The 12,521-nt window shown below is 49.8% G+C and overlaps 1 protein-coding gene across 1 annotated transcript in view; it reads left to right on the forward strand.

The window, feature by feature from the left end:
- The window catches only part of FAM189A2 (family with sequence similarity 189 member A2), a 59,356-nt gene extending 47,475 nt beyond the window's left edge, over positions 1–11,881 (forward strand). Inside the window, exons 8-12 of the mRNA XM_021694386.2 lie at positions 3,312–3,441; positions 3,611–3,689; positions 5,269–5,421; positions 7,649–7,941; positions 11,045–11,881. Of these exons, the coding sequence (XP_021550061.2) occupies positions 3,312–3,441; positions 3,611–3,689; positions 5,269–5,421; positions 7,649–7,941; positions 11,045–11,248 (859 nt within the window). The 3' untranslated portion in view covers positions 11,249–11,881. The remainder of the gene's footprint in view (positions 1–3,311; positions 3,442–3,610; positions 3,690–5,268; positions 5,422–7,648; positions 7,942–11,044) is intronic.
- Positions 11,882–12,521: the final 640 nt, after the last annotated feature.

Consider the following 12,521-nt stretch of genomic DNA (forward strand, 5'->3'; position numbering starts at 1 on the left):
GAAAGGAGACACTGCTAGGCCCAAAGCATATACCTGGAGGCCTAGATCATATCTCCGGTGGGCAAACAGCCTCATTTTCTGAAATTCTCCCAATACTAGAGGGCGGTCCACTTTCCTTATTAAATGGCTACATTTATTCACTTTCAGATACATATTGTATCAAAGGTATTTTTGCATTTGACCGACTTTGCTAGATTTTTATATATCCATATTATAGACACTAACTGTTTGACCCCAACTGGTGATTTTCTTTCTTAGAAGCAGGCAGGCAAGAATAGTAACGAATGTTTTCTTTAATATTTCCACAACTGGGTACGTGAAGAGTTTTCACACAATGCAAACTCCCCACTTCCTGCAAGGTATTATATGACTTCTCAGAGCGCTTTATTTATTTCCCTTCTATAAATACAACCACTGCATGCATTGGTCCCTCCTTGAGAAAGGACTTCTCAAATTACTGCCATAAACAGAAACCTGATTGCAGTGAAGGTTTCCATCCAAAGATGGGTTTCTGCCTCATGACTTGATTTGTAATGAGAGTCAGGGCTGTGCACTCCTCCTCCACGACCCCAGGGAGCCTCCCCCCACCCCCATTCTCAGAAATTGGTTGGAGCTGGGATCAAAAAGGAGAGCATCCCACCTATTCTGTAATTGGGGACCTGGTTGTACCATGGGGACGTAATGTGTTACAGAGCACGGAAGATTATGGAAAATTGAACACAGGCATTTATTCCTCAGTGGTGAATATAGTAAAGTCATTCCTTTTCCTCATGAAGTTCAGAACCCAAACTCAAGTGGAGCCAGGCTCTGCTCATGGGTGACTCCGTGCCCAGTGCGGCCCTGCCTGGCAGCCCCACAGGGCCGCTTAGCTGATTTTTAGGAGATCAAAATCTCTTCTTATCTGTGTGGGCACCACCACAGGCAATTAGAGCAGAATTTCTAGAGACAAGGCCTGGGCCTCCCATAGTCTGCAAACCTCCCCAGGTGATTCTACTCCCTAGCTAGGGTTGGGGGCCATAAGGGATCAGGAAAATACCTGCCAGGACGTAGTGCACCTGTTTCCCCAGACAGATCCCTTTGTACCCAAAAGATATGAAATAAGGAGAACTGCTTCATAGGAAAGGAACCTTCCTTTTTTTCCTAGAAGCACCTTCTGTCACACGGAGGCTTCCTTGGTCATTATAGTTACCGCCATAAGAAGCCGTTCATTGTGGTCGATTTAAAGAAAATGTATTCCCTTCCCTCTCCCCCTTCTTAAAGGGATTCCATGGTCGTTTAAGATCTAAAATGGAAGTCTGTTCCCCTGACCTCCTGGCCCCAAGCAAACCCTCTCTTCTCTGTGAACATAGCCATTGGGTGGCGAGTATCAAAGACCACCAGAGCTAACAAACCAACAGGCAAAGCGGGGGGTATTCACTTTCCTGGGGAGGACACAGCAGAGGGGAAGTGAGGGGAGCTGGCTGAGGGGAAGCCAGGGGATTTGTGAGTGCTGGAAAGATGGCTCATGGGGTCATGCTAACTCAGGATTGAAGACTGGCCCTCTGGAGAGGACAGAAGTAGTCTCTAGGGCTCACTAAGTAAAGCAAGTCCCCTTGTCCACTGGTTTTACTGCTAGGAAAAAAAGAACATCGCATCTTTTTCAACTTTTTTTCCTCCACCATTTGCATTTTTTTTAAACGGGCGCAGGAATAAAATGAAACAACCATGAATCCACAGAGCCCCTTTCTAAAAAAAACAGCCCTTGTGTGCTACTGGCCCAGAATCTTTCACCTGTCTCCTTCAGCTTATGTCCATTTTCATATTTCGAGAACGGGCATTAAACTTTTGCTATTATCTCTTATTTTCATTCTCTAATACTCCACGGCCTGAGTACAGGTTTTCTGGTCTTCATTGTATCTTTTTAAAGTGGTATATAATTGACCTAGAACATTCTATTAGCTTCAGGTGTATGGCATAATGATTCCATATTTGTGTATGTTGTGGAGTGATCGCCACCGTAAGTCTAATTAACATCCATCACCACACATGGCTACCGGATTGTTTTTCTTGTGATGAAAACTTCTAGGGTTTACTCTCTTAGCAACTTTCAAATAGGGAATACAGCATTATTATTATTATTATTTTATTTATTTATTTGACAGAGAGAGAGATAGCAAGAGAGGGAACATAAGCAGGGGGAGTGGGAGAGGGAGAAGCAGGCTTCCTGCTGAGCAGGGAGCCTGATGCGGGGCTCGATTCCAGGACCCTGGAACCATAACCTGAACCGAATGCAGATGCTTAATGACTGAGCCACCCAGGTGCCCTGGGAATACAGTATTATTAACTGTAGTCACCATGCTGTGTATTACATCCCCTGGGACTTACTTATTTTATAACTGGAAGTTTGGTCAAAAGGAACAAGTTTCTATATATTTTAAACTATCGTTTTACAATTTAGGCTCTTTATTATCTAGATTATTTATGTGTGTGAGTTTTCTATGAACACAGGCAGAAAATCTTGAGGTTTATTTATTTATTTGCTATGGAGGGTCTCCCACTCACAGGACAAAAGCCCCAGTGCCTGGCATGAAGGCAGTGCTCAGCTAGTGTTTGTTGACTGACTGTATTTAGGAAGGGTCACTCTGTGATTCATCCTGCTTTGTCTTTGAGCTGTGATGTTGTTCACTTTCCTAGAAAAAAGTAATTCAGACCTTCAAATATTTATTTAACAAATAGAGAGTTTCTACCATGAATCAGACATTAGGGAAACGCAGGCAAGAATTTTGTCAGGTACTAATGTAAGAAATAATTAAGTTGCCCCAAGTCCCTAGTTTTGTTTTTTCTTTCATTGAGGTGACATTCACATAACATGAGTTGAACCATTTGAAAGCGTACCATTGAGTGGGATTTGGTACAATCGAGGTACTGTGCAACTTCCACCCCCATCTGGTTCTGCAGCATGTTCATCACCTCCAGGGAGACCCGAACCCACTCAGCAGTCACTCCCCAGTCCCCAGCCCCCAGCCCCTGGCAACCACGAATCTGCTTTCTGTCTTTGTGGATGATTGCTTGCTTTTTGGCTTGTGGATGTAAAAGAAATGATGGCATTGCATTTTATACGTTGTCACTTGCCTAAGAAACTCTGGGCACCCCATCAGCTGAGATTATCCCCCCCGGCTTCTGGGCCAGAAGACTGTCTTGGAGGGGTGAGGGGTCTTCTGCTCTGTCAGCGGATAACCGGCCCGAGGTAAAGACCATCATCATGCAGAAGCAAGTACGTCAGACGAGAAGTCTGTAGACCGTGCTTCCTGATGCCAAGATGCTTTTCCTAGGATGGTCGGTCCTGATGTTATTCCCCTCCCACATATCTACGGAGCACGAATCAAAGGTGTGGAAGTGTTCTGTCCCCTGGACCCCCCACCTCCCTATGAAGCTGTGGTGAGCCAGACGGACCAGGAGCAGGTACGGTCCATGGTTTCTCGTTGGTACATTGACCGCTGGTAGGAAAAGCAGCCTGGCGTGCAGAGAACAGTGGGACACTGGGCCCTGAACATGCTTCTAAGTTCAGTGGAGTCCAGGTGGGGGATGAGCTGAATATCAACAAATAACCCTCTTTTCTCCTGTGATGTAGGGACCTTCATTCCACATGCTAGAAGGATTAGAAGGTGCCACGAGCCCCTTGGAACCGATCTGCATACCACTGACTCAAGGTAATAAATACACGATTGCTGCCCAAACTCAGGATTCCGTCAAGTAAGACATCATGAAATAATGACTTACATGATATTTTGTTGGAGGTCAGATATCTTGAAGCCAGTGGTTCAAATTATATCCTTCTTGGGACGCCTGGGTGGCTCAGTCAGTGAAGCGTCTGCCTTCAGCTCAGGTCATGATCCCAGGGTCCTGGGATCAAGCCCTGCATCAGGTTTCCTGCTCAGCGGAGAGTCTGCTTCTTCCTCTCCCTCTGGCCCTCCCCCACTGATGCGTGTGCGCGCTCTCTCTCTCAAATAAATAACTTTTAAAAATCTTAAAAAATCCCCACAAATTACATCCTTCTTTCCAGGTGTAAAAATACTGTCAACAATTGGCAAGTAGGAGATACTATGTGAACAGAAATAAAAATATCCTCAGAATCTTTGATGAGTCACCAGACCCTTCTCAGGGACCTGTGAAATGGATTAGAGAGTTTAATGTGGCATCCCTGTGTTTTCCCACCTAAAATTTTCTTTCTCCTGTTAAAATAAGATGGGCCCTTTTAAAGGGAAAAAAAGAGTTTTGTCTATGGCAGGATGATTTGCCGTGAGATTGCACTGTCATTTATAACCTCGGGTCCAGGTCATGCTGCTTTCACGTGTAGTGAACGCTGATTTTCCGTCCTGCCTCAAAAAACAAGAGTCAGTTTGCAGTTATCCTTGTCATTCAAGGGAACATGATTGCAGCTCTCTGTCTTTGGAGAGGTTTGAAATGGCGCGGAGAACTGTCCACCAGCACAAAATGGCAGGGGTGATCAATAATGGATCAACTCTCCAGCTATTTTCGATGGGGGTGACTTTTCAGCAGCACCATTTGGAACGAGTTTCTGTTCCGTTCACCTTCCATCTTAGAATAATGCAGAAGTGCTCTCTTCCCTAAGTATGTTTGGGCTTCTCCCATTTCTCAAAGTTTCCCAGAGCACACTCAGGCTCGCCGATGACATGATGTGGTTGTCCTGAGCAGAAGTCATCCGTTTCTTGAGTGGTTCTCCCCATCTACGAGGCGGCCACTGGCTCTTTCCCATGGCCGTCAAGCGTTTCACAGCCCGGCCTGTACCCTGGGCTGTATGGAGGCTTCCACTGCCTGCATTCATGGTCTGCAGCCCTCAGGGAAGTCGCCAGAGCTGGGCAGGAATTCCCCCCCCCCCCCACCTTGCATTGCTAAAAACTGGAAAGTCACTAGGAGCTTCCTAGCGCTGCACCGGGACGCTTCCCTGGAGAAGATTCTAAGCACTTGCAGAAAAAAACAAAACCAAAAAACCACCTGACATTTTGCGAGGGCTTCTTGATTTTACTCTTGGACTTACAATTTTTTGTTGGCTTGTTTTAGGTGTGGAGGGGTGGTTTGGAGAGGAAGCGTTTCCCACGGTGCTGGGAAATAAAAGCTCACTGGCCAACAGCCTAAGCAAATGTGGTTAACTCTGTTCCCCTGCCCCTGAAGGTTCGGGCTCACGGGCGCTTTCCTGCCCAACATTTTGAAGGCAGCAGCTGGTGAAATAACTTATGTTTCTCTTGTTTAAAAAAAAAAAAAAATCAGGTGAGGACATTCCTAACGCACCCAGAGAAGAAAGCACATCTATCTCAACTCCCGATGCAAACCAGCTACCTCCCACGGGAAGCCGGAGAGTCTTCCCAGCCCTGAGGACAAGATCGAGGAGTGACCCTGTGCTCCATCATTCCGCAGAGAGAGGTGATGTCACTCCCCAAGCCCCTTGCACAGCACTGTGCGTGTTTGTCCCAAGGCGGCCAGGTGAATCCGGGTGCCTCTGGCCATCCACCGCCCTGCAGCTTGAGAGATGTCTTGAGAGAGGTTAAGAGGTCTTGGGAAAATACGATATTCTCCATGCACATTAGGAATATTCACCTGTCACATTTTTTAAGGCTGGTAGAGTTTTTTCTTTTGAAGTCATTGTCAGCAAAAGCATTCGGCTGCACATGATAGTGTTCGAGGTATGACATGAAGAAAATGCAAACATCGTTCTGATTTCTGGGTGCTCACAGTCTTATGGAAATAAACATTCTCAAGGAAAAAGTTCAAGGGGTGTGTTTTTTTTTTTTTACTCCCTCTCTTATGACCTAAGTTATCTTTTTTTTTTTTTACTTTGTATGGGTAGTTGAGTTGTTTGAATCTGACCTGTTTTAAGAAGTTTAGATAGAGTGAAACTCACACTCCCATGCTCTCCCTTTCTGTGTGAAGTTTGTTACAGATGTCATTGGAATAACTTTAAATTTAAAACATGTTAAAGACTTAAAATAACATTGAGTCCTTTTTCTGAATATGTGAATACCTGAACATCTCCAAATAGCTCTGCATGGTGGAAAACTGTGAAAATAAAATGAAGGAAAGAAAGGGAGAAAATGAAAATCTCTAATCCCGCCGCCCAGGCTTCTTCCGGTGACCCCTTCTAACAAGGGCCTCTGCTCTCCTCAAGCTCTGTGCAAATATGACTTTGCAAACGCTCTCACCTTGCTCTCTCTGGGGCCCCATGTCACCCCCTTGCACTCTTGGTTCTGTCCCTCTGACGGCCTGTGTTGTTCGCTGCAGCCCTGGACTGACCGTGTGCGAGCCAGAGAGAACACTCCTCTTGTCTTCTGAGCCGGGAGGAGTCCCACCGCCTGGGACTGAGCACCTCTGCAAACCCCCGGGCCGGCAGCCCGGCCCCTCAGCTCCCCAGGCCCGTTTCACTGAGGGTCTCTACCACCCGACCTGGCAAGTTGAGGACTCGAGCTGGCCACTTGCCAGCTTTAACAGGAAGTTGGCTCTCTGCACAGCTTAGTCAGATCCTCCCAGATCTGCGGCGCTGCAGGGGGGAGGAGACGTGTGTTCACCTACAGCGTTGGAGTCCTCTGCTGTAGACGGCCCAGATTGCCTTCCAGTGACTGACTGTAGTCCCTGGCTGTCCTCACGCACGAGCGTCTGCAGGGAGCCTTCCTGGAAAACTCCGGCTCTCTGTGACACGCTCGTGGCAGCCTGGAGGGGGGCCGCTAACCCCGGTTTAGAGCGCCGACCTTTCTCCCGAGGGAAAGGAGTGCTCCCCTCCCTCCACCTGTCCTCCCACTCTCTGCTTCCTTTCTTCCTTGAATATCAAATTCCCGCTTGCTTGTCAGGCCTTCACAGACTGAAACCTCCAGGGTCATGTACACTGAAGGTTGCTGGCTGGCTTACGAACACGCGGAGACCGGGCCTGCATTCCCCTTCACCCACTTGGTGGTGCAGTCATGTTCTGCCAGTCCTTAAGCCCTTCTGATGTCGATAGTTGTGGACATTAGAGCCTGTGGTGGTGGATTTCCCAGGCTGCTGTTGACTTCCGGAACGACGTGTGATTTTTCCGCACCTAGTTTTTTCTTTCTGTTAATAGCCCTAGAGCTGACTCACAGCCATGGTGTGAGCGTGGATAAGTCGGCACCATGCCCTGAGGATGTTTAGGACAAAGGTACAGTCAAAGGGAGGGGAGCACTCCACTCGTCCTGCAGTCTTGTCCCTCCTCAGCCTCTCTCTTTAAGTGGCTCCTTCATCCTCCGCCCTTGGAGCATTCTCTCATCAGGTCCACCATCTTTTTTCTGCTTGCCCACCCATCCCCATACATTGGTCATTACCCCACGGCACTGCTGCGCATTCTTGATGCTCTTCCCTATCATCTGTCTCTCCCTTGGTGATTGTGTTTTATGTGAAATGTTCTGGGGACACGTCCTATCGGAACTTCAGGGAACGAGCTTGGGTCATTGTTTTCTGGTTTTTGGTTTTTTTCTCCCCCCCACCCTTTTCCTTCTGTGAGATGAAAAGCAAGATGTGCATGGTCGTTGGCATTTGCAACCTGCTTTCCACGCCAAGTTCCGTGGCCCGTGCTGTCTCGGGTCCGGGCGTGTGCTCACAGGGGCATGGCCAACGGGCACGTATTGTTTGTCTCTGCCCACAGCTGTCCCCGTGCTCAGCTGTGAAGCTGCAACGCAGACCGAGGGAAGACCAGACCTGGCCACGGTGACCTTGAGGAGAGGTCTGAGGAGCAGAGCTTCGCGATGCCGGCCTCGGTCCCTGATAGATTACAAGTCCTACATGGACACCAAGCTGCTGGTGGCGAGGTTCCTGGAGCAGTCGTCCTGCAGTATGACCCCAGACATCCACGAGCTTGTGGAGAACATTAAATCCGTTCTCAAGTCCGATGAGGAGCACATGGAGGAGGCCATCACCAGTGCCAGTTTCCTAGAACAGGTAGTTTTATTACTGGTCTCGGGCATGAGTCAGAGAACTTGTTTCCAGAGCAGCTGAAGCGCCTTCTCTGATTTCCCGTCCAAGGCGCAGTAAGTTCACGGTCAGGGTATCAAGGAAATTGGGGGTGAGGAAGTCTGGGGAGGGAGAGAGAAGAAGCCGGAGTACTTTCTTTTCAGGCGTGATGACTTTCCCACAAGCTTCCTGGCCCAGGGAGAGAAAGCGATTTTTCCCGAATGTGGAACACGCCTGGGAAAAGAAAGCGGTGCCGCTCGGGAATAAAAGCAAGGGGTCTGGGCAGCGTGGGGCACCGTTAGCCCTCCATTTGCCAAGGTGGGTTTCCCTGGATAGGGCGTGGTTGCTCAGCTCGCTGGCAGTGATGGACGTAACATGAATTTTCATATTCCCGTGAAATGGTGGCAAGACACCTAAACCAATAGGACTTAAAGGGATAAATTATCTTTCCTCCATAGATTCTAGATGAAAAAGAACAATTCCCTAAGCTGAAGTCACCCGGGGAAAGATAAAATCGGGCACGTAACATAATCCATTTGGGTGTCAGTTTTCTCATTTTTATTTATTTTTAAAAAAGATTTTATTTATTTATTTGAGAGAGAGAGAGTGTGAGTGCACAAGCACGGGGAAGGACAGGGAGAGGGAGGAGCAGACTGCCCGCTGAGCAGGGAGCCCCTGGGCTTGATCCCAGGACGCTGGGATCATGACCTGAGCTGAAGGCAGACGCTTAACCGACTGAGCCACCCAGGCGCCCCAGTTTTCTCATTTTTAAAGTGAAGTGTTAGACTCGGTGGTCTCAACACCTGTACCTCTGAATGGGATTTCCTTCTGCTGAGAACTGGGGATGGGTCACAGCTGTAATTACCCACCTCTTTTAAAAACCGCTACCGGGGCACCTGGGTGGCTCAGTCAGTTAAGCATCCAACTCTTGATTTCAGCTCAGGTCATGATCTCAGGGTCCCAGGATCAAGCTGTGCGTCGGGCTCCACACTCAGCTTACAGTCTGCTTGAGATTCTCTCTCTCCCTCTCCTTCTGCCCATCCCCTTGTGCTTTCTCTCTCAAGTAAATAAATTAATTTTTAAAGAAGTTGTTACTTTTTAGGCGTTTGCTTTGTTGCCCCTTGACTGTGGGGTGGTTTCTGTGACCTCGGGGCATAGTGGCTCACAGTGTGACCCACCCGCGTCTGTGGGCAGTAACATGTACATTGGGCTGCAGGGTCCTGGGTGAGTTAAGGCCGATTGAGTAAGTTCCTTCTCACTTTCCTTTCCATTTCCCTTTCTACCTGCTGGCCTCCTCTGACAAAAGCCAGAAGCCAATTTTTCTCCCCGCCCCTCAGGGGACCCAGGGGAGCAGAAGAGCAATCTGATGACTCGCGTGAAGAGGTACATGAACCGCGGACCCTCTTGGTGTCTGCTTTCTAAAAGAGCGGTCGGCTGGTGGTCTTGGGTCACGCTCTAGTTAGCATCTGTGTAGGAGAGATACATCCTCCTAACCCTGGCCTCCGCCAGAAGTCATTCCCTGCCTCCTTCCCTCCGTCTGGCCCCAACAGTCCGATACACAGAGCAAGTATTTGGAGCTGCTTGTTGGAGGCTGCCAAGCCCTAGTGAGATCAGAGTCGGAGTATCTGCCACGCCATTGGTGTGGATCTTCTGCTCAGTCTTCCCTGGAAAATAGCTTTGGGGAAAATGACCAAGCACTTACAGCTCAACAGATGCTCTCACTGCAGATGTTTGCTGGGTCTTTGTGCCGAGTCTGGATAAAACTTCAGGTACTGGGATTGTTGCAGTGGACTCTGGGCCATCGGCTGGTGCCTTCTGGGAGCAGACCCCAGTGGCGAGGCCCAGTGCGACACCCTCCCCAGAGAAAAGGAGGTAGAGACAAGCGGAAGGAGAGCCTTTATTCCCGACTCTACCCAGCTTTGCACATTTTCACTTGTCCTAGTATGACTCGAATAGGTTTTAGATCCATCTTAATGTTTATTCCTATCAAAACCACTTGCCCCAACTTACATGTCACAGCAATTGATGTCTATGAATGTTGGAATTTTCTTTTTAACGAGGAAACAAGGACAGGGCTTTAAAGACAAATATAATACCAGTGTATTAGCAAAATTTAACATCCCATCTTTTGGAGGGATTAAACTTCTGAGGACTTTAAAATCTCAGACTGGTACGAACTAAACAAAAAGTCCGCCCAGTGATTGTTCTGTGATGTTAAGGGGTCATGAAACGCCTGGGTTTTTCTCAAGGTGCTAACAGTGTTGTAGGTCCTAGAGCATGACTGTGCAACTTCTGGAAATTGTACGTGCTAGACAGTTCTCCCCTCCTCGGTCCCAGCCGGATGAGGGGTTTCCCATAAGGTTGCCATTTTACAAAGTAAGTGGTATTATTATATATTTCAAGTTACATATATGCTGCATTGTAAAACAGATCTAACGGTAGAACCATTCTTAAGCATTTTTTACAAATAAACTGGCCGAGTTTTTATGTTGCTTATTATGTTTTGTTATCGAAGGGTTATCAGATCAACTGGAAGCATCACTGGTTTTGGGTGACATTTTATAAACTCATTAGCTGGTCACAGTGCCCCACAGGTGGTTATCAACTTTTCAAGAACATTGGTATCACCTGGGTTCTTGTTAGAACTACAGATGTTCCAGCCCCGCCTGTCACAATTGCCGTGGGGGAGCGGGGGATCCTCGGTAGCAGCTCCCCTCCCCTCCAGAAACGTGCAGACCCCGGTGAGAAGCGCCATCTCAGACCCCAGGCAAACTGGGTAAAAATGATGAGAAGAGTGTTAAGTGTAACGCAAAAGTGTAAATTCACCTGCCACGGATGAATCAGGGAAGTGACGTGAGGCAGGTCGGCAGCTGAAACAATAGCAAATTGGGGGAATGTCTTAGGAACGTTAGGAAAGAGGCATCCGGTGGAAGGTATCTGGAATTCCAAGTGTGTTCCACTTCGGGAAAACACCCTATTTTCTTTTCCAAAGCAACGAAGCTAAGCAGTGCATGGCTGGATAGAGAAGGCAGGTCGGAGGACCACCTCTGGTGCAGCCTAACGTCTCCCCCACCCTCTTATTCTCCCCAAGATAATGGCCCCGTCGCAGCCCAGCACTTCCCGGACCCACGTGCCGCCCTCGCGGAGACAGCCTGGCTTCCTGCACCTGCGGAGCTGCGGGGACCTGAGCACCTTCATCCCGGCGGGGAGGCCGCGAGCCGAGAGGAGGCCCCAGCGAGCAGAGGCTGAGCGGCCCCACAGCCTCATCGGCGTCATCCGGGAGACCGTTCTGTGAACCTGTGGGGTTCGGCCTGAGGGGAGTGGGCAGGAAGGAAGATGCACCCCGAAGGCAGAATGATCCCTCCTGACCTTGGAGTGCCCTGGCCCGGAGTGGGCGTGCCCCCTGGGCAGCCCTCAGAAGGGGCGCAGGCACTCTGGAGGACATTTGTTCTCACTCCCCAGCTCCTCTTCTGCTCACTGAGGACATTCAGCGGTGGGCAAGCGGGTTCTTCCAGGCCCATTTGGCTTTCGGGGGCACTGATCTGGAGGCCGTGCAGGCAGCCTCCCTCCAGCCTCGGCCAGGTCACGTGGGCAGAAACCTGGCTGACGATTCTTCGCCCACCTCCCCCGCCGGGGCTCTCCTGCTCCTCGAGTTCCTCCCTCCGTGGAAGGACAGAGCTGCTGGGCCTGCTGTGTAGAGCTCCCGCAGCCTTTCGCTGCTCCACGAGGGAGCAGGATGATTAACCCCGATGTTCTGCACTTGTCAAGCTTCGTTTTACGTCACCCCCAAATCACAGTGTCTTTAGGAAAAGCGGGAAACTCGTTCAGTGACGAATGGTAATGAAAGGCGTTTAGGGAGAGGTTCGTGTTGATTGCATTTATTCGTGCTTGCAAAACTAGTGATGGCTAAGGCCCAGTGGAGAATAAAAACGGGTACTTTGGACCTCTGGGCTCTGTGTCCAACATTTGTGTGGGCGTAGGTGGCCAGGCCTTTCCTTAGGAGGGGGGGAGGCCGGTGGGGAGAGCCTCAGGCTGGATTGTTCTGCATAGGAGTACTGGCCTTAACTGGCATTTCAAGAGCTCACGTGCTGCTGGAGAATAGCCGAGGCTGGGGTAGGAGGCTGTGAGCTAAGGGCCTGGCTGGGCCCTCCTGCGCTCTAGCCGTTAGCGGCCCCCACGCTCTCCGTTCGCCGCCCAACAGCCTAAGAGGTGGGCGCTCTTACCGTCCCATTTTACAGACGAGGAAGATGAGGTTCAGTAACTTGCCCCAGGTCGCTCCGAAGTTCAGTGGTGGAGATGCCAGGCACCCCCTCGAGCAGCCCGTCTCCAGAAGCTGCCAGGCGGCGGGGGTTGGCATTTCCTGTGTCTCTGGCAGAGTGCTGGGTAAGGCTCCTAGCGGGGCTAACGGGAGTGCAGACCGGCCCGGCGGCAAGCCGGCGGGCCAGGCCGCAGTGGGAATTGAGGAGGGGCCTGGGGACTGAGTAACCAAGAGGGGAAGAGCGTTTGGAGGCGCTGGGAGGCGGCCGGGGTAAGCCGGGGCTGGGGAGGCAGAGCTGGAAGGCAGGGAG

The sequence above is a fragment of the Neomonachus schauinslandi genome, chromosome 13 (assembly GCF_002201575.2).
Source record: "Neomonachus schauinslandi chromosome 13, ASM220157v2, whole genome shotgun sequence".
Taxonomy (NCBI): Eukaryota; Metazoa; Chordata; class Mammalia; order Carnivora; family Phocidae; genus Neomonachus; species Neomonachus schauinslandi.